Below are 22,989 nucleotides of genomic sequence, written 5' to 3'. Positions count from 1 at the left end.
TGAATTGTTTTTCACTACCAGTCAGCTGAGAAATATATTTTCCAACTCCAATTTAATCCTCGCTTGAGCCTTCCCATTATATCCTCATGTTTGAGCAACATTTTGTTCCAGCTCGTGTCCCTTTCTGCCTACGTAGGGCAGGGGAGATCACATCAGGGTGACTCATTACCACTTGATGTGTCTCACCTACTTGTTAACTACACCATGAATAGGATGTGAAGATCTCAGCTGCAGCATAAAATTGAAACCAGCTGTTACAAATATTTGTTCATGTCCACCACAGGTCCGAGCTCTGGAGAGATGTCCGAGCACCTGTGTAGTTCAGTTACTCTAATCTCAGTCATTACTGTGCCATTCAAGGCAACCCGGGTGCACACGTTAATCTCCCAGACACAGAGATAGCAGATGCCCTGGTTCTATCTGTTCCAGCTTTGAAGAGGTTATGCTTCTTTCCCAAGACCTTGATCCAACATTCAATGAAATATAGAAACAAGGAACTGCAGATGCTGGTTTACACAAAAAGGACACAAAGTGCTGGAGTAACTCAGTAGGTCTGGTGGCATGTGCATGAAGGAACTGCAGATGCTGGTTTAAACCAAAAATAGAAACAAAATGCTGGAGTAAATCAGCGAGACAGGTAGCAGTCTTCAGACTGAGGTCGGGTGGCATCTCTGCAGAACATTGGTGTGATGTTTCGGGTCGGGACCTTTCTTCAGATTGATTGTTGGGGGGAGGTGGGGAGTGGAGGTGGGGAGGGGAGGTGTGGGGGTGGTAAAGGCTCTCCCAGCTTTCTTTCTTAAACCCACCCCCCCACAATCAGTCTGAACAAGGGCCCCGACCCGAAATATCACCTATCCCTGTTCTCTAGAGATGCTGCCTGATCCGATTAGATACTTCAGCACTTCGTGTCCATTCGATGAGTTGACTGGTGCATTAAAGAGGAATTGGGGAAATGGTTTCAATGTGAAGGGAAGGGAGGTAATAGTTGGGAAGTTTTGGAAACTATCTCTTTGGTAGGAATCTAGGAATCATGAGTGATACTGAAATACTGTCAGAACCATGGGACAATATTTCAAACATTTATTTCAAACAAATATTTCAAGTCACTAAACAGAAGATATATAAAAACATAGGCATTGCTGTTGATTATTGGTTATTCAATAGATATGATGGCATGAATGGAACTGTGTCCTGTACCATTGTATCACATCCTAAAATGCCTCTTAGCTGCTGCCACACAGCCCCAGGGTTCGATCCTGACCTCGGGTGCTGTCTGTGCAGAGTTTTGCATGGGTTTTCTCCGGGTACTCTGGTTTCCTCCCACATCCCAAAGACGTGTGGACTTTAATTCATAAATTATCCCTGGAGCGTAGAAAGTGGGTTAATAATGAAGTAGTGCGAGCAGGTGATCATTGGTGGACGTAGACCCAGTGGGCTGAAGGGTTTGTTTCCATGCTGTATCTCTATACTAAACTAAACTCACATTGGCAATGAGGAGAAAATCCAGTTGATAATTTTACGATGTGTATCCTTATCATTCTGAAGACCAAGTTAAAAAAGGCATTTTACCAAGGTTAAAAAAAAGAGTAAATGGAAGGGTTAATACCCAATATTAACAACAGTACAGAAAATGGAACAAGCAGTTTAGTGATCTGCAAGCTGCTTAACAACAAGGTGACAGAAAAGACCATGCATGTGACAACACAGATGTTTAGAAAGGACAAACCACTGTGAAATACTGTGGGGGCCAGGAAGTAAACGAAAACAGAAACAACAAAATACTGGAGGAGCAGCACAAATAACACTGCGATAGAAAATGCAGGTGAAACGGAACAGCTCCGTAACAGAGGACTCTCTGATTTACGGACTGTTCCCAGGGACACATTCAGAGACCTGCTGCTGGAAAGTCATCAACTCTTTGGTCTGCCCAAAACATGTTGATCTCCCAGCAGAGCGAGATGTCCGTTGGGGAATGATGCCGACTAGCCCGCTCCAGACTGCAGGAGTACGTGCTGAGGGACTCACTGAAGCTTGGTGCAGCCAGCGCCAAGGCTCTGTGGGGGAGGGCCACAGTCTAGGGTCCTTCCTCTGCTGCTGCGGCAGGGTGTGGTGGAGACGCCCCTCAAACAAGGGAAGGGATATCACCCCGGGGGGCCACACGAGTGGAAAGGGTGCCTGGGATAATGATATATGTGATACAATGCTAATGCCTCCGAGAATGTCGGGAGAAGTTTTGCACAGTTCTTGATTTTTAAAAATCTGAATAAAGATTATTTTTATTTTTTTTTATTTTTTAAAAGATGGATGTGAAACATTGTGAATCCATTCTTCAAGGAGGACAGGGTCTGTGTCGAGAGGCCAGACCCCCACCTGCACAAAGCTCTGAGATGTGGAGTCTGGTTTATGTGTAATCCAGTCTCCCCTCCCTCCCCGAAGGAGAGAAACAGACCCCCTCCCTCCCCGATGGACAGAAATAGTCCCACACGTTGATCTCTAGCATTCACTGCAGCGAGGAAAATGAAGAATGTGGCTGAGCTCTAAAGCTGCTAAAGTATGTGTTCAGATCAGAGGGGCTTTGAAGTAAAATAAAACAAGAATGTACTTCATCTTACAGCCCGTCTATGGGGTAGTTTGATGAAGGGGCATGCGGCCAAAACATCATATTCTACTTTAAGTGATGCTAACTGTGCATCTCCACTTTTTTAATGCTTAGTTTGATTCCAAACATGAGCTGATTTTCATTTTTTTTAACAAGCAATTCCCTCTCCCAGAATAGTATTGGTGTTGCCACAAAAGAACTATCAAAGATACCTGTCAAGGTTATATCAAGTTATCATTATTCCAGAACCTATCCCAGAATAAGGAAATGTGTGGATGCTTGTGTTCCCACCGTCTCCTTACCGTCGAACAGATCTTCAAAAGGCATCTAATATATAATGTATAATAGCATCATAAAACCATACCATCCTGGCCACGGTCTCATCTCATTGCTACCATTGGTAAGAAAACACAGGAGCCTGAAAACTGTCACCTCCAGGTTCAAGAACAGCTTCTTCCCAGCAACCATCAGGCTCTAATCAATTCAGGTCTCCACCCAAAACGTCACCCACTCCTTCGCTCCAGAGATGCTGCCTGTCCCGCTGAGCCGCGGGACTTGTTAGCGCCCGCCTGGGGCTCCAACACCAAGACCCGGCGCGGCTTTACCATCTCCCGCCAGACGCTTTGACTCTGACATCGGGAGGAGAATGAGGAGTGCAGGGGAGAGATAAGACTATGCCTTCCATCACAGTGAGGAGGAGATTCACTGTGATGGATGTTTGTGTAAATTGTGTTGTGTCTTGGTTCTTTTCTTGTGTGTATGACTGCAGAAACCAAATTTCGTTTGAACCTCAATGAGGTTCCGATGACAACAAATAAATTGTATTGTATTGAGTTACTCCAGCATTTTGTGTCTATCTATGGTGTAAACCAGCATCTGCAGTTCCTTCTTATACAATTCAAATCACAACTTTATCTCAGCACCTATGATCTACTAGGAATTTTGAAAACTACCATTGGTTGCACTACAGACTTCAGTTTTGCACTTTTATGGCCTACTTATCTTGTATTACTGATAATTAATTTATTGCGCTATGGATTATTATGTACTTATTTTTGTGTTATTGCATTAACAGGCCTGTAAAACAGCAGCAAATAAGAATTTCATTGTTCCATTGCTGATACATAAGACAATTAAACACTCTTGACTCGAATAATCGCCTTATCCCTTTTAATGTAAAGGGACTGCACATCACGTCCTGAATGTATGCTCATTAAAGCCAAGTTATTTTGTCAGTAAAACAGGTGAAACAATGAATCTTGGGGATCCACTCATTTTGTGGGTACGGACATGTATTACTCCTGGAGTTAGGTCACTGCCTTTGAACATTAGTGATTCCAGATAGACACAAAATGCTGGAGTAACTCAGCGGGTCAGGCAGCATCTCTGGCGAAAAGGAATAGGTGACGTTAAAGGTCGAGACCCATCTTCAGACTGAGGAAGAGTCAGACTCAGGGGAAAGGGAAACTAGAGGCGTGAAAAGTTTATTTTTGTGTAAGGAGTTTAACTTTTTGCCCCGACTTGCCAATGGCACCTGTAACCCAAGTCTTTCCTACTCACCAAACAACTTTTTTATTAGACCAGGTAGCCTGTCGTCTATTGCAAATGGTCCCCTGTAAAAATCATTACGCCCCTGCTCCTATTACAAATGGACACCAGCTCTGCTCCCAAGTAAATATATTTTCTGGGGCATGGCGTCACTATCAGAGAGTGGCTTGATGGAACTGTGGGAGAGTCTAGAACTAGAGGTCATAGCCTCAGAATTAAAGGACGTTCTTTTTGGAAGGAGATGAGGAGAAATTTATTTCGTCAGATGGTGGTGAATCTGTGGAATTCTTTGCCACAGAAGGTTGTAGAGGCCGTCAGTGCATATTTATTTAAGACAGAGTTAGATAGATTCTTGATTAGTACAGGTGTCAGGAGTTATTGGGAGAAGGCAGGAGAATGGGGTTAGAAGGGAGAGATGGCCATGATGGAGTAGACTTGATGGGCCGAATGGCCTAATTCTACTCTGGGACGACAGATGGCACAATGGGCTAAGTGTTCGGCTGGCGACCGGAAGGTAGCCGGTTCGAATCCCGCTTGGAGTGCATACTGTCGTTGTGTCCTTGGGCAAGACACTTCACCCACCTTTGCCTGTGTGTGAATGTGTGTGAGTGATTGGTGGTGGTCAGAGGGGCCGTAGGCGCAGATTGGCAGCCATGCTTCTGTCAGTCTGCCCCAGGGCAGCTGTGGCTACAGAAGTAGCTTACCACCACCGAGTGTGACTGAGGAGTGAATGAATAATGCGATGTAAAGCGCCTTGAGTATTAGAAAGGCGCTATATAAATCCCATCCATTATTATTATTACTCCTATTCCTTATGACTACAAATGGTTAATTTGTCATTTCCTGTTCCGTGTCAGTTAACAGAAACACCCACAGTACAGATTAAACGGTCATCGGGGACAGGGCTGGACTCTCTCGCCTGCAATAAAACAAAACATTAAATGACACACCCTCTTTCCTCTTGCATCCATTATTTTTTTTCTCACTAAATGATTCTTTTAAAATTCTTGATTCAGTCCTGCCCAGCATCTCCAGATATCCTAACCACAATATTTTGTTGGGTTTGCTACAATGGCAGTCATTAACTGAACTTTACTGAGAACGGGGCAATAAAAATAGAAATGTGTAGGGAGGAACTGCAGATGCTGGTTTACGCCGAAGATAAACTCAAAATGCTGGAGTAACTCAGCGGGTCAGGCAGCATCTCCGTTTATAAACGAGAATAAACTAACGTCAAAATCCCATGTTTTCAAGAAAAGAAATGGGAGAGAAAACATGTAGTTCAGATTACCTTTGATAAAACTCATTTCCAATCAATTAACTGTTCTGTTTTGGAAAGGTGTGGCCCCTCCTTTATAATAGCCCAACAACATCCTGATTTCCCCCGAGTGATGGTGTTAATCAAGGGTATTCTTTGATCTGTCCTTTCAGACTAATTAGTGTGGACAGTTGTGCAAAAGCAAAACACTGCAGATGTCAGAAATCGGAAATAAAGTCTGAAAATGCTGGAATTAACTGGCCAGTGAGCTAGGATTTGTGGAGAAACACTTTGATGATCTGTCTGAAGAATCACAATGTCAATAATACTTTATAGTGAATTATTTGGATTTGAAGAGGATGTTTCCACTACTGTGAGAGTCATTGCCTCAGAATAAAAGGATGTTCTTTAGGAAGAAGATGAGGAATTTATCTTGTTCTCTAGAGGGTGGTGAATCTGTGGAATCCATTGCCACAGATGGCTGTGGAGGCCAAGTCAATTATATTTTTAAGGCAGAGATGGATAGATTATTGATTAGTAAGGGTGTCAGGTGGGGTTTGGGGAGAAGGCAGGAGAATGGGGTTGAGAGGGAAAGAGAGATCAGCCATGATTGAATGGCAGAGTAGACTTGTAGGACTGAATGGCCTAATTCTGCTCCAATCTCTTATGAACTTATGAAGATAGGAGGCTCAGAACAAAGCCTGGCAAGTGATAGGTGGATACAGGTGAGGGCGGGTTTCAGCTTTCAATGGAAGTGACCACAAAACTGTTTCTCCTTCCTGAATACCTTATTTAAAATCTCACCCAGACACTGTATCTCCAGCTGGTTGAAGCTAGCAAAGGGATATGATGTGCTTCTGATGAACTGGGACTGCCAACTATAAGCTTTTTTGGAGGCATCGTCATACAGCTCCCTCCCTAAAACAATGCCATCTCCGCAATCATCCAATGCCTAAACCATCCATCCGCACAGTTTCAGTGTCGTCCTGAGTCTCATTGTCTGTAACTCATTTTCACCTAGCCCACAGCTAACAATGCCTGGTTTCCTTTATCATTGTTATGTTTTTGCATATATTTCACTCATTAGTTCTATATCGCTCCATATCACCGTTTATATCTCACATTTCCCTCTCCCCTAACTCTCAGTCTGAAGAAGAATTTCAACCCTAAATGTCACCTATTCCTTTTCTCCATAGATGCAGTCTGACCTGCTCAGTTACTCCAGTGTTTGGTGTCTATTATCTCTCAGTTTACCACTTTTCTCCACCAAATGGAAGGCTATTCATCATCCAACGAGTCAATACTTCACCCCCTTGTGGAGCTATCTTCCAAACTCCCCGTCTCAATTTTCAATATTTTTCTCAACAACATACATTTTAATCAATGCCTTCATTATTTTTGGAATTCTGGAAGCGAACATTTAATACCTAGAGACTCCTGGAAAATTCTAACGGCTCGTGCCCTGAAGAGACAGCTGCTCTGTGCCTGTTTATCATTTAGCAGATTCTCTCAGGGATTCCCATTGACTTCATTTGCCCTTCAAGGCCACCAGTATAATCAAGATCAAGTCCCAACCTGGATACTCCCTCTTCTCCCCTCTCTCATCAGGCAAAAGATTCAGAAGTGTGAAAACGCACACCTTCAGAGGCTGATTCTTCCCAGCTGTCATCAGGCAACTGAACCATGCTATCCCCAACAAGAGAGTATAAATCTACCTCATTTGAGACCCCCTGACTGTTTGTAATTGGACTTTACTGGAGCGCCAAGGACGCTGCAATACCACCAGGAGCGCCACACGTTTGGCAGCCCCGCCAACAGTCTGCCTGTTTTCTCGTCTTTTTATTTAATTTTTAGTGTGTGTTAAAAGTCTGTGTAAATGTTTCCCGTTTGTTTTATGTAGGGGGATGGGGAGGTGGGGGGAGGTGAAACATAGTCTTCAGATCGGCCGTATATGCAACCCGGGAAACAAACAAAAAATGCCACTGTTTTCCGGGTCGCATCTCTGGCCGATCTGCGGCCTACCGTCGATGGAGCTGGAGGCCGCCTCGGACTGACTTTGTGCCCCACCACAAGCCGTGGACTTAACATCAGAGCAGATCCCTTGCCTGGGATCGCTCCAACCAGGGCCTGCAGACTTACCATCAAGGGCTCACCGTCTCGGGAGAGGCTAGTCGGGAAGCTCCACTGACGCAGAGGCTCGACCAGCCCCGATGCGGGGACCGATCGCTGATGAGGGGAGCTGACATCCTCCGATGGAAGAGCTGATCGCCCTGATGAGGAGGGCCTGACCGCCGGCCACGGGAGTCAAGATCGTCCCGTCAACGGAAGGCTCGATGCCACAGACCACGGGAGAGCATAGAAGAGAAGAGATAAGTTAAATTGGCGGCGGCGCGGGCACATCGCGACGCCCTGTGTCTCCCAAAAATGGGAAAAATAGTGACGATTCTCCTTGTATCCATTTCGTACAGCCGACAGGAACTTCTGGACTTCCAACAACTTTTTGGGCGATCTCCGTCTTCCGTCTGAGCTCATCAGAGCAACAGAGCACCCGACTGGAGACTGCCAGGTGAGCCGCGGGGTTGGAGACCGCCACCCGACCCGTGGTCCTCACCCGACCCGCGGAGCTCAACCGACCTGCGGAGCTCAACTGACCCGCGGAGCTCAACCGACCCGCGGGGCTGGAGAACACCACCCGACCCGCGGGGCTGGAGAACGCCAGGTGAGCCCCGGGGCTGGAGAACGCCACCCGACTTGTGGAGCTGGAGTACGCCACCCGACCCGTGGAGCTCACCTGACCCGCAGAGCTGGAGAACACCACCCGACCCGCGGAGCTGGAAAACACCACCCGACCCATGGAGCTCACCTGACCCGCGGAGCTGGAGAACGCCACCCGACCCGTGGAGCTCACCTGACCCGCGGAGCTGGAGAACGCCACCCGACCCATGGAGCTCACCTGACCCGCGGAGCTGGAGAACGCCACCCGACCCGCTGGGCTGGAGAACGCCAGGTGAGCCCCGGGGCTCGAGACCATCAGCAGAGCTGCAGGGCTGAAGACCGCCTGCGGAGCCACGGAGACGCAGACGCGGAGCAACAGAGCGGCAGAACACCAGCGCGCACCAAGCCAGCTCGGCCGACCAGAAGCACCAACAGAGACGGCGACGCGTACGAAAGCACCGCCGGGGACGCAGAGGCGGGTTAAAGGCCAGGTTAGAGCTAGCCCCACACAGGGTGGCGATTCCTAGCCTTTTCCTCGCCAACGTGCGCTCACTGGCAAACAAAATGGACGAACTCCGGCTAAGGATCACTTCCCACACTGGATCAAAGACTGCAACATCTTGATCTTCACGGAAACTTGGCTCAACACCGACGTTCCTGACAGCGCCATCCAGCTAACGGGGCGTCATTTACTCCGAGCGGACAGGACAACAGACTCCGGTAAGACCAGAGGTGGGGGTCTGTGCATTTATGTAAATAAAGCATGGTGCACGGACTCCACCATCATCGAGAATCACTGCTCAGCTAACCTTGAGTTCCTCTTGGTTAGATGCAGACCGTTCTATCTGCCCAGAGAGTTCACCTCCACTGTTGTGACTGCAGCCTATATCCCTCCTGATGCTAATGCCAAGCTTGCAATGAAAGAGCTGCATGCTTCCATTAGCAATCAACAGACGGACAACCCCGAGGCAGCCTTCATTGTTGCGGGTGACTTCAATCACTCTAACCTGAAGACTGTACTCCCCAAATTCCACCAACATGTCTCCTTCCCCACTAGAGTAGACAAGACACTGGACAAAGTCTACACCAACATGGCTGAAGCTTACAAAGCCATCCCCCTCCCCCACCTTGGTCAGTCTGATCACGTCTCATTGTTCCTGCTCCCTAAGTACTCCCCACTCATCAGACGGGTTAAACCAACTGTGAGGACAGTTAAAGTCTGGTCAGAGGAAGCGGACTTCACACTACAGCAGTGTTTTGGAAACACTGACTGGAAGGCGTTTGCAGCCCAGGCCACCCTTGAGTCCCACACGGACATTGATTCCTACACATCCTCTATTCTGGACTTTATAAACTCCACCATCAATAGTGTCACCTCCCTCAAACAGGTGACCATATTCCCGAATCAGAAGCCATGGATGAACAGCGAGGTCAGGCTACTGCTGAAAGCACGGGACACCGCTTTCAGGTCAGGCGATGCTCGAGCCTACAGCTCATCCAGGGCTAACCTGAAGAGGGGCATCAAGAAGGCCAAGCACTGCCATAAGCTCAGGATTGAGGAGCACTTCAACAACAACTCCGACCCCCGACGCATGTGGCAAGGCATCCAGGCCATCACGGACTATAGACCCTCCAACACCACCCCCACATCCAGCGACGCCTCCTTCCTTGAGGAGCTTAATCACTTCTATGGCCGCTTCGACAGGGACAATCTAGAGACAGCCATCAAGGCTGGGCTCCCTGCCGATCACCAACCCCTCACACTCACCCCCTACGACGTATACATGGCACTGAGTAGGACTAATGCACGTAAGGCTGCTGGCCCTGACGGCATCCCCGGGCGCGTGCTCATGGCCTGTGCTGCGCAGCTGACAGATGTCTGGACTGACATCTTCAACCTGTCACTTGCCCAAGCAGTTGTCCCCACGTGCCTTAAAACCACCTCCATCGTGCCAGTGCCAAAACACTCCACTGCGGCAAGCCTCAACGACTTCTGCCCAGTTGCACTTACCCCCATCATCACCAAGTGCTTCGAGAGGCTGGTCCTGGCTCACCTCAAAAGCTGCCTACCCCCCACACTGGATCCCTATCAGTTTGCCTACCGCAAGAACAGGAGTACGGAGGATGCCATCTCAACGGCACTTCACTCCGCCCTCTCCCACCTCGACAACAGAGACACTTACGTAAGAATGCTGTTCATCGATTACAGCTCAGCATTCAACACCATTATACCATCTAAACTGATCACCAAACTCGGTAACCTGGGCATCGATCCCTCCCTCTGCAACTGGATACTGGACTTTCTAACCAACAGACCCAAGTCTGTTAGGTTAGACAAGCACACCTCTTCAACCCTCACCCTGAACACCGGCGTTCCACAGGGCTGTGTGCTGAGCCCCCTCCTCTACTCCCTCTTCACCTATGACTGCACACCTGTACATGGTACTAACACCATCATCAAGTATGCAGATGATACAACGGTGATTGGCCTCATCAGCAACAACGATGAGTCGGCCTACAGGGAGGAGGTCCAGCACTTAGCAGCATGGTGCACTGACAACAACCTGGCCCTTAACTCCAAGAAGACCAAGGAGCTCATTGTAGACTTCAGGAAGTCCAGGGGCGACACGCACACCCCCATCCACATTAACGGGACGGAGGTGGAACGTGTTTCTAGCTTCAGGTTCCTGGGTGTTAACATCTCCGATGACCTCTCTTGGACCCACAACTCACCAGCGTCTCTTCTTCCTGAGGAGACTGAAGAAGGTCCATCTGTCTCCTCAGATCCTGGTGAACTTCTACCGCTGCACCATCGAGAGCATCCTTACCAACTGTATCACAGTATGGTATGGCAACTGCTCTGTCTCCGACCGGAAGGCATTGCAGAGGGTGGTGAAAATTGCCCAACGCATCACCGGTTGCTCGCTCCCCTCCATTGAGTCTGTCCAAAGCAAGTGTTGTCTGCGGAGGGCGCTCAGCATCGCCAAGGACTGCTCTCACCCCAACCATGGACTGTTTACCCTCCTACCATCCGGGAGGCGCTACAGGTCTCTCCGTTGCCGGACCAGCTGGTCCAGGAACAGCTTCTTCCCGGCGGCTGTCACTCTACTCAACAACGTACCTCGGTGACTGTCAATCACCCCCCCCCCCCCCCGGACACTCCTCCCACAGGAGAAACACTATGTCTGTATATATGCTAATGTAAATATTTATTCAAATCATTTGCTATGTCGCTCTTCCAGGGAGATGCTAAATGCATTTCGTTGTCTCTGTACTGTACACGGACAATGACAATTAAAGTTGAATCTGAATCTGAATCCGAATCTGATATAAACTTTTTTTTGCCTTCCATCACAATGAGGAATGTGGAGGAGTCACTGTGTTGGATGTTTATGTTAAAATGTATTTTGTGTCTCCGTTGCTTTTTACTTGTATGACTGACTTGGCAAATGAAATTCGTTGTATGTTGCAAAACATACTTGGTTAATAAACAATTATTGTGATTGTGATCATGTGATTTTATTTTACACTAAACATTATTCTGTAACTGTATTTGTGTCTGAAGAAGGGTTTCGGCCTGAAACGTTGCCTATCTCCTTCATTCCATAGATGCTGCTGCACCCGCTGAGTTTCTTCAGCATTTTTGTGTACCTTCTGTATCTGTACGCTGTGGACGGCTTGATTGTGATCATGTATAGTCTTTCCCCTGTCTGGATAGTATGCAACAAAAGCTCTTCACTGTACCTCAGTACACGTGACAATAAGCTAAACTAAATAACAAAAGATTTGTAGCCTTGATATTCCTCATCATCAGATGAGCTTCATGAGCCACTAAATTCCTATCCATTACTCTTGGGTCTGAACATTTACTCATTGTGTCACTCTCCTGTCCCTTTTTTTTCTGTCTTCAAGTAACAGTGTAAGAAACAGCGAGTCATTCATTAAATCAAGAAGTAATGACTTGTCAGGTCAAGTAAGGATAAGGAAGGGGCAATTATTGAAACATTAGGCGTTTATAAATCATCTGCGATTCATCTGCAAGATTTTTAAACAGCCGATTTTTGCAATCAGATAAAAAATTCCGTGCACTATGAAAGTAAATTAGAAACTTATTTAGACTTAACTTGAGCTTCACAGAATGAGAGTCTAATGAATTTAAAACAAACCAGTGACAAACTGTAGAAACATTATCTGAGGAGGGATACTCTAGTATTGTATTATTAATAAACTTAAACCAATATACTTTGAGATTAGTGGATTTAGAAATTGATTGCCTGGAGCAGTGAACAGATCAGCGTGCAGATCTGACGTTTAAATTTCTAAACCTAAATTCATGAAGCATTTTTCATATCTTTATTGCTCCATGAACCAGAAAATAAGCTTCAACATCAAGAGAAAAGCTAAACCAGGCATTCCAAGAGTCTTTAAAAAAAAGTGACACTGATGGAATTAAACTTTGTCTGCAAACTGCTGTATTAACATCAACTGGCTTTGCTGCTGTGTAAACGTGGGTAGAACATGCATGTGTTCTTAACGCATGCTTGTCAATTGGGATTGAACACAATGTCATAGACATGATGTCATCAGCTTTCATTAATGGGAAATTGCATCCATCTGTTAAAAATTAAATTATTTTAAGCATGTTCTTTGAAGATTCTTTGAAGCCAATATAGATGAGCATGAGCATGCTTCAATTTTTCCTGAAGCAAGAATTCCAGATTCTCTGATGAGGAATGTCAACTTTTTGAGTGAAGAATTCTTTTGTTCACAAATAAATTGACTGATCACATGCCAACTACATCTGTGACCAAAGGGAAGCTTTAAATTCCATTCAGTTATAGACCTTTAACTATGGATCAACTCAATGGGATGTGTATTGTGTGTGTTGTGTGGTGTGTGTGGTATGTATGCGTGTGTATGCATGTGTATGTGTGCGCGCGTGTGTGTGTGTGGTGTATATGCGTGTGCGTGTGTGTCCCGCATATGTCTGTTTGTGTGTGTGCGTGCGCGTGTATGTGTGTCCCGCATATGACGGTGTATGTTTGTGTGCGTGCGCATGCGTGTGTGTATTCATGCATGTCCCACATGTGTCTATGTGTGCATCCCATTAAATTGACTTCACTCTAACCCTTATTCCAGACCATCAACATTCCTCTCTGGAACCAGCAACACAAATCTCCAAACATTGAAGATATCACTAAATTTATTTTTTAGTGTAAGGTTGCCTTCAAACTGCTTCTGAGTAACAGTTTATTTTGCTAGTTGCATTTTGCATTCAAATTGCTTCAGAGTCAGTGTATTTTATCGTTTCTAATGCCCTGGCTTATAGTTATAAATACTGTTTAATCCCTTTTGAAAAGAGCACTTTACTCCAATCATTTTCTTCCCATATTTTGCTTCTTTTTTGAGAAGGGGCATGTCACTGTGACTTCCCATTGATTCATTCCTTTGGGCGGGAGCTGAATGGATTCAGACCAACATCAAAGGCATTTTGTTTGGGAGAAACTGGGCTGTTTCTTTGCAGTGTTTCCTTTCCCACGCGGCGCAGTGTCCTACTGCCATCCAGTTCCCCGCCTCAAAGCAGGCTATGGAAAGTTAGTGGCTCCATTAATAGACTAGTTACTCAGTAGGGGCTGGGTCTCCTGTAGTGGAACATTTATGTCTGTGAGTAGCAGCTGGTGAGGGCATCCTTGAGCAGGTGAAGGGGGGACTTTGAGGGCTGCGAAGAAGAAACGTGGTAAATCAGTAAAGACCAGTGAACCTTCAAAGGAAGGAACTGCAGATGCTGGTTTACAGCGAAGACAGACACAAAGTGCTGGAGTAACTCCGCGGGTCAGACAGCCTCTCTGGAGAGAAGGAATAGGTGAGACACTTCTTCAGACTGAGAGTCAGGGGAGAGGGAAACTAGAGGTATGAAAGTGTACAGAGCAAATCAGAGCCGACACTGATGACCAAGGAAAGGTGGAGCCCACAATGGTCCATTGTTGGCTGGGGAGGAGGTAATAACAAAGGGATACGAACAGTGAAACCAGCAAGACGAAGGGGGAGGGGCGGAGAGAGAGGGACTGCAGGGGTTACTTGAAATTAGAGAAATTAATATTCATATCATTGGGTTGTAAGCTGCCCAAGTGAAATATGAGGTGATATCCTTGTTTAGATGAACTTTGATCTCACCAGTTATTCCCTAAGGTGGCACAATGGTGCAGTGGTAGGGTTGCTGCCTTACGGAGACCTGGGTTCGCTCCTGATTACAGGTGCTGTCTGTACGGAGTTTGTACATTTTCCCTGTTACCTGCGGGTGCTCAGGTTTCCTCCTACACTCCAAATACATACATAGGTTAATTGGCTTGTGTAAATTGATCCTAGTGCGTAGTATAGTGTTAGTGTATGAGGTGTTCGCTAGCCTGCGTGGACTCGTGGGTTGTTGGGTCTGTCTCCACGCGGTATCTATAAAATCTATAAATCTATAAAAGGAAAGTCTAAAATGTAATTGATTATTGATCCTAAAATGATAACATATGGATCTCTCTCTTAACCAACAGCAATATGCTTACTTAGCAGGTTAAGAAAGATGTAAATCTGAACCTCCGACTGATAGCCAGCATTAACGTAATAATACACTTAAACACTCTATCCACACATGTACCAGAAGTCTGTTTCAGGATTCCCTGTGATGTTATTTTTAACAGGCCAACCCCTGTTCATATCTTTTTGTAATTTGATTCTACAAGAGTAGAAACGTTGAGACATCATGATGCGGTTGTACAAGTCGTTGGTGAGACCATAGTTGGAACACTGTGTGCAGTTCAGATAGTCCAGTTATAAGAAGAATGTCAATAAGTTGGAAACGGTACAGAGGAGATTCATGAGGATATTACTGAGAGGTGTGGGCTGGAGTTATCGGGAGAGGCTGGGACATTGTTCTTTGGAACGTGGGAGGCTGAGGAGTGACCTTACTGAAGTGTACAAAATCATGAGGAGCATGGGTAAAGTGGATGCTCACAGTCCATTTCTCAGGGCAAAGGATTCTAAAACTAGAGGACATTGGCTTAAGATGATAGGGAAGAGGTTTAGGAGGAACCTCATGGTCATTTTTTTTTTCAGTCAAAGGGTAGTCTGCATCTGTATGAGCTGCCAGAGGAAGCTACAGAAGAAATGCAATTACAACTTTAAAAGACATTTGGACAGATATATCAACAGGAAGGATGTAGAGGAATATGTGGCAAATGCAGGCAAAAGTGTCTCGTCTAGAATGGCAACTTGGTCAGCATGGACTAGTTGGACCTGTTTCCATGCTGTGTAGCTCTACAACCTTATGAAGGTAACAATCTGAACTAGAAACCTCAGGGCAGATCCAATCAATACAACAGCCTCCACTATGTGTCATTTTTTATTCAATGTGGATGTTTTTTCTGAAAGGATATACTAGCAGTAGAGGCAGTCCAGAAGAGATCCACTTAATTTAATTCATGGAATATGAGAATTATAATGATCACCTGAGTCAGCATGGTGTGTAACTTGCAGGGCTATGCATTTGCTGCACTCTACCTTCTCGATGATGCATATATCAAACCAATAATTTGCCATCTTAGAGACAGTAGAGGCATCAAGTGAAGTGGCAGTGAGGCAAACTTGCACATCATCTTATAGAGGTGCATAACATCATGAGGGGAATACATTGGGTGAACGCACAGTCTTTTTCCCAGGGTAGGAGAATCAAGAACATGAGGGCATTGGCTTAAAATGAGAGGGGGAAGACTGTGGAGGCCAAGTTATTGGGTATTTTTAAGGCGGAGATTACCTGATACTTGATTGGGAAGGGTTGTCAAGAGTTATGGAGAGAAAGCAGGAGAATGGGTTTGAGAGGGAAAGATAGATCAGCCATGATTGGATGGCGTAGTAGACTCGAAGGGCTGAATGGGCTTCTTATGCGGAACCTGAGATGCAACTTCATCACATAGAGAGTGGCATGTCTACAGAATGGGTTACCAGAGAGAGTGATTGAGGCAGGTCCAATAACAAATTTAAAAGACATTTGGAAGGAGCATGGATACGATTTAGAGGGATATATTGGCCAAAAGAAGGCAAATGGGACTAGCTTAATTGAGCAGGTTGGTCACATGGACAAGTCAAGTCAAGTCAATTTTATTTCTATAGCACATTTAAAAACAACTCGTTGACCAAAGTGCTTTACATCAGCGCAGATACTAATGTGCTACATACAGTGGTACATAGATCTAACAATACATACATAGATACATACATACAGTGCTCCCTCAGAGGACCTCAAGAAACGCTTGCAAGTAGAAATAGATTTTAAGTCTAGACTTAAAGGAGTCGATGCAGGGGGCAGTTCTGATGGGAAGAGGGATGCTGTTCCACAGTCTAGGACAAGTTGGGCCAAAGGGCCTTTTCCTGTCTGTGTTACTCATTAATCAACCACATGAAGATTCCCCATATGACACAGGTTTTCTCCTTATTCATAATTTTCCTTGCTTTTCAATCAATGGAAATATTTTCCTCACCCCAACACATCTGCTTTGTGATTTTCAATACTATGGCATTGATTTTCCACAGTGACCTGGTAGAAGTTATATCTTCATATAAAGATCGACTGGGAAACATCAATTGACTCTCACCTCGTCAACCAAAGTGGAAATACAATCCATATTTTAAAGGCTGCTCTAAGCGGATGCATTGTCAGTTTAATTTCAATACTGAAATGATGATACAGCCATTCTCTACTTTCCATAAGAATGGCTATTGGAAATAATGGAACATTATACTAACTTATGATATTCAGCGTACCAGTCTCTTAAACATAATTCTCCATTCACCTTGCTACCATGTCTAATGGCAGATTGCATGATACTTTGTTTAAATGTCCCATTCCCTCACCAATACCCTGATAAGGTTACATGAGACTTTTATTCCCCTCTTTGAACATTGAGCTGAGGCATTAATAAAATAATCCAATTCATATGTGAGAGACCCAAACCAGGTTACGTGTCACGAGTAACATTCTGGCCATTTTCATACAAAGGGAAAATGTTTGGAAATTCAATACATCACCTAATCTTTTGCTCCTGGAATCAATTAATTGTCAAATGAATATGAAATTCAGAAAAGCTTCGGGGAGAAAGTTCAGCAACAAGCTAACTTTCCACATTAAGGATATATTCACTGCACAGACCTGATGATGCCTGAACCCGTTACGACAGCTAACTGTCTAACTTTATGACAATAAAAAAGACTGCTGACTAAAGCACCTGGAAAGAAGATACATAGGTGCCATGACTGAGAGAGAGAGAGAGAGAGAGAGGGGGGGGGGGGGGGAGAGAGAGAGAGAGAACCAGAGCTGACAACAAGGAAAAACTTAGTCATTGTTGGCTATTTTAGAGAACATTGCAGCTTTAAAATTTATGCTTGGCCCCTTGAATGGAAAGTTTGCATTCTAAATTTCAGTAAAAAGCTGTAAAACACATTTGTGGTTGATCTGCGGTTATGTTCTTGCCAAGAACCAGAGCTAAGGAGAAGCAATGGTGTCTCACCAGATATACTGTAACAGCCCTGGCCAGATTTCCCCACACCATCTCGATACATAAATGATGCTAGGACAGGGGACCATGGAGGATTGTGTTCATGAGCAAGATTTTGAGATATATACACTAAAGTAAGAGCATTTCATGTCCCCACTATTAACAGTGAGCAAAATTTCCATCTCCACGGACAGATTTCACTTTGCGATTAATTGAACAGCTCAGGCTCCTCTGGATTTAAACCCTCAAAAATAACCACAAGCCACTCAACAAGAATTGCAATGGTTATTAATAATGAGCGAACAAAGGAGCAACATGTATGTAACGATGGAAGATCGCATCGAATCAACCTTGACCCAGACTTGCCAGATCTCCCTATGGGACTGGAAACCGATCAGGTCCCACTGGATACATTTTACACCCCAATTGAAGTCAATGGAATACAAAATACAATCAATCATCTCAGTCATCTGCATGGGGTATCGTGACCCCCGATGTATCTGAATCTACCAATAGCTGAGTAACCAGCGAGGGCTAACTTTTCTTGGGTTTATGCCCGGGTGTAGTCGGATTGAGTGGGTGCTTCGTTTGCAGAAGATTTGAGCAAACAAGTACATTCACCTCCATAGGATTTTCAAAGATTTATAAATAAACAGAGTAAAACTTAGCCACAGCCCCATTGGGTTTATGTGGACCCAGCCAATTTTCCTTTTAGTTGCTCCAGTGTTCCAGGGCGCTGTGTTTCTGGACATTCCACCAGAGGCAGGATCAGGAAGGTAAATCCTTAACACTGTTATGAGACATGCCTTAAGGGCCTGTCCCGCTTAGGCTAGTTTATAGGCGACTACAGGAGACTAGGCTGCGGCCACATGGTCGCCGGGGTGTGATTAGGCTCCTCAGTCGCCTAAAGAGTCGTGGCGTCTCTCTGGTCGCCGCTGGATTTTCAACATGTTGAAAAATTTTCGGAGACAGTCGGCGGCAGTGGGTTTGATGCCAATCAGCGTAGCTTGATTTCTCCTGATGTAGGTGCTGTCGTAGTTGTCGCCAGGTTAACGTAGGTTGTTGCCAGGTGATGTAGGTTGTTGCCAGTGCTGACCGTTTTATTGTTGTTGTTTAAGTAATGATTCTATTTCAAATTTTACACCGGTTTTTCGGCGACCTGCTACGACTATGACAGTCGCCGGCAATCACCTAAATATTGTCTAAGTGGGACAGGCCCTTAACCTATCTCTGTACCTCATTTACAACATGATCACCTCAGAACAGGCGAGCAGCACAGTTTCAACACATGCAGTGTAGCTTCTGAAACAATAAATCATGTGATGCTGATAAACAGTGAAGAGTTTCAATCCTTGCAGCTTTTACAGCATACCATCTGCAACACTCTGCAACATTTACAGTGCAACATGTCACCATCCATGTATCATTCCAGGAAACATAGCATCAATGCCCACAGGTCGCAGTGGAACGAGCCAGCTGCCAATATCTCCCCAGAACACACGTGATGCCCACGCGGTTATTTCATACTGTGACTTACTGCGAAACATGCGTGATGGGGGCCATTGGTGTCTCTCCCTCGATGAGGTCAAGGTCATCTGCATAGCTGTTTGCCCTCGACAAAGCTCCACTATTCGCATCAAGCATGCCCAGGGATTTCTTGACTGTGAGGAATCAGTTAAAAAAAAACGATAAAGTACATTTGTGTCACCTGCAACAAAATCCAATATCTGTCATCATTTCCCACCACGATTTGCTGCCATTTTCCCTTCTCCTCTGCTGAACTCACTGGTTTATGCTGAGGCATATATTTTGCTTTCAGCCACTGGCAATGCTCCAGTGCCTTTGCCAAGTGACCATTATTCCTGCACAGGGCTTGATGGTGCCAGCAAGCTGTGCGGTGCCAAGTTGAATCCTGCACTACATCCAGATGCACCATTCTGCTGGCATCCAGGTACCACAATCCTGAATGCCTTTCTGAATTATCCCTTTTGCTGGACCAGCAGAGGTCATGGCCTTGGGGTGGGGGGCATGATCTGCAAAGTCTATGGGAACTGAACTGTCGGCTCGAGCTGGGCCGGAGTTCCAGAGCCCCGGCCGCAGGAGGCAAATCCAACCCGCCGATTAGTGCGGAAGTCCCGATGAGGCTGAGATCGGCCGCCTCACTCGGCCTAGGTGCCACATTTTCGAGGGGACTTCATTAAAGAAGGGCCCGGACTGACCACCAGTTGCTGGAAAATTGGTGGTGGACATGTATTGCTGGGTATAGGAATTGTGGCTGGTTTTACTCTAGACTTGGCCATCAGTGAGCATCAGCTATCTCAAGCAGGGAGCCACTGCCTTTGCCATTAAGGCATTAAACCAACTATATAATCATATTCATTTGTATAGCCTAAAGGCAGAGCAAGGACATCTGTGCAGGAGAATATTGCCTTCAGTTCAACGAGCTAATGGATTGAATGCAGTTTTCAGCCCCATAAATTCACATCTATTATGCTTGAGAACAAAGATGAATGTCTCCACTTTGTTTTTTTTTATTAATACATTACTTATCACAGACAATATCCAGCCTCAACAGATCTTAGAAATAAATAGCAAAGAAAATGCTTCCAGACTTCAACGGAGAACGTGAAGATTTTCTTCAGTTTTAATCAAACAATGGTGAAGTGTGTGGGCTTCCTCACAGAGTGCATTTAGCTATCAGCCAATTTTGACATCCAACAGCTAGGCATGGCTTCCTGGAACTGCCCTTGTGTCTGGCCTGATCAACGAATCAGGAGGATAAGCCTCTTTTGTAGCTGCTCGTCAAAGGAAACAATTGCCTAACGTATGAGCCAGAAGAAGAAACCCCACTGTAACTATACGACATATTATCTAATACTTCACAGTACATAAACATAATCAGTGCTCTTTCTCATAGACAAAAAGTTGCCCGTAGGTAAGATTATGGGGCCGAGACACAAAATAATGACCTTTGACAATTTCAAGGTGGTGGTATATCGTACCGACATGTAAAGCACAGAACATAATCATCCTCAGATTTAAATGATGAGGCTGCAGTTAATCTGGGTATACATCGTTCACCTTTACAGATTGGAAAGCTATTTTGTTCATGATGTACGGAAGACAGTTATAATGAAACAATACAGCATAGAAACAGGCCCTTTAGCCCATCGAGTCGAATCTGCAATCCAGTATCCATTGTATTCAAGCCACATTCACCACCGCAAATACCTTTCGTGATTCTACCACTCGCCTACACACTAACCTACACACTAGGGACAATTTACCTCCTGGCTAATTAACCTCCAACCTACACATCTTTGGGATGTGGCAGAAAGCCGGAACACTCAGGGAAGATCCATATGGTTGCAGGAAGAACATACATGTTGCATACAGACACCACCGCTGGAGGTCATGATTGAACCCAGGTCGCAGGAATTGCGAGGCAGCAGCTCTACTGGCTGTGCTACCAAATGTAGAAAACATACATACAATTAAGTACGTCAGTTATGACTTATCAGTCAAGGGCAACAGATAGTACAAAGAGAAAAATACCAGAGTGCAGAATACAGTGTTGTAGTGTAATGCCCCAGTCCCAATTAGGAAACCTGAACAGAAACCTCTGGAGACTTTGCGCCCCACCCAAGGTTTCCGTGCGGTTCCCGTAGATTCCCAGAGATTTTTGTCAGTCTCCCTACCTGCTTCCACTACCTGCAACCTCCGGAAACCACCTGCAACCTCCAGGAACCGCACGGAAACCTTGGGTGGGGCGCAAAGTCTCCAGAGGTTTCCGTTCAGGTTTCCTACGTGGGACAGGGGCACAACAGAGAACGTGCAGATAAAAGGAAAATCTAAAGACGGGAATGAGGTAGGTTGAAAGATCGGGACTTCACCCCTAGTTTCCGGTAGGACCATTCAGTAGATACCACTACACCACTATGACCTCTCGGAAAGTTGGTAAGAGTCCTTGGAGGCATGCCAAACCTTGTACGCTCTTGGCTGAAATGTAAAGTCCTTTGGTTTAAGTGGCTGTGGCAGTAGATACTCGAGGAGCTCTACTCAATATGTTCCAGAGTCCAGGAGAGAGTTGATTCTATTACGTAGAATAAGTATGATTAGATTCGTAATAAGGTAACAGCAATAAGGGAAACCTAAATCTTTTTATAAAAATATCTCCAGTTAAAAGGAGGCTGGAAAAGTTGTCAACTCACTTTCTCCTGTGGGAAACTTGTGGGAAACTTCAGCAGAAATAAAATTTGGAAGAGATACAAAACAAGCTGCAAATTCACTGTCTACTGTATTACATTTGGGTACAATCAAAATCTGCCCTCAAACTGGGATCTTAGTACTTACCCAGTGTTATTGTTTAGTTTAGTGTAATTTAGTTTAGAGATACAGCCGGGAAACGGGCCCTTCAGTCTACCGATTCCACGTTGACCAGCGATCCCCGCACATTAACACTATCCTACATACACTATTGATTATTATCAAGCCAATTAACCTACAAACCTGTATTTCTTTGGAGTGAGGGAGGAAACCGGAGCATCTGGAGAAAACCCACGCATGTCGCGGGGAGAACGTATAAACTGCGTACAGACAGCACCTGTAGTCAGGATTGAACCTGGATCTCTGGTGCTGCTTTCTATCAACTTCACCAAACTCTTTCTTAACAACGCTTAAAGGAATACACAGTCAATACCTTTTAGCCTGGTGAAGAGTGATTGTGGTGCAGAAAATATTTTTCTAAACCCAGAGAAAGTACATTTATTGCCTAAACTAGATGCTATTAAGCAAATGTAATGCTCTCAACTATTCCTGTTAACTTTTTCAAATGCTGCCGGCTCATTGGAGCATCCATTTTCAAATGCCCTCCTTAATATTCTCCTTGCCCCCACCTGCTAAAAATAGGCTCCTGCTGAATTTCAAGGAGAAGTGTTATTTTGGCAGCTCAACATACCTACAGAAATAATACTGAGAAACATTAATAGCTTGCTGATGCTCAGAATATACAGCTGACTGGGTCTTTCCATTAGCCTTAGAAAATCTTAATCAACTGCAGAGTGCACAATCTGACCCCAGTGTAAGGTTAAGTGAGACAACTAATTGCCTTTTTATACCAGGTTCATAAATTCCCTTCAACAAGGTCAGGGTCAGTCTTATTGTGTGTGGCTTTCCAATTCCAGCTGCAACCTTATTCAAGGCACAAACTTGTTAAGTTCGCTAAGCCACAGGACTCTGTGTTTGCAGACGTCCTTATTTCACCAAGAGCTGTGAGGAGGAACTCATTTCTGCAATTAAATGGAACGGAGGTAGAACTATAACCACTGGTG

At 45.2% G+C, this 22,989-nt stretch overlaps 1 protein-coding gene across 1 annotated transcript in view; it reads right to left on the bottom strand.

Moving 5' to 3' along the window:
• The window catches only part of kcnq1 (potassium voltage-gated channel subfamily Q member 1), a 654,391-nt gene that overhangs the window by 416,736 nt on the left and 214,666 nt on the right, over nt 1-22,989 (bottom strand). The window contains exon 12 of the mRNA XM_033039179.1: nt 19,197-19,320. Within this exon, the coding sequence (XP_032895070.1) occupies nt 19,197-19,320 (124 nt within the window). The remainder of the gene's footprint in view (nt 1-19,196; nt 19,321-22,989) is intronic.

The sequence above is a fragment of the Amblyraja radiata genome, chromosome 20 (genome assembly GCF_010909765.2).
Source record: "Amblyraja radiata isolate CabotCenter1 chromosome 20, sAmbRad1.1.pri, whole genome shotgun sequence".
Taxonomy (NCBI): domain Eukaryota; kingdom Metazoa; phylum Chordata; class Chondrichthyes; order Rajiformes; family Rajidae; genus Amblyraja; species Amblyraja radiata.
Note: the sequence above shows the minus strand (reverse complement) of the source record. Positions and strands in the feature narration are given on the sequence as shown.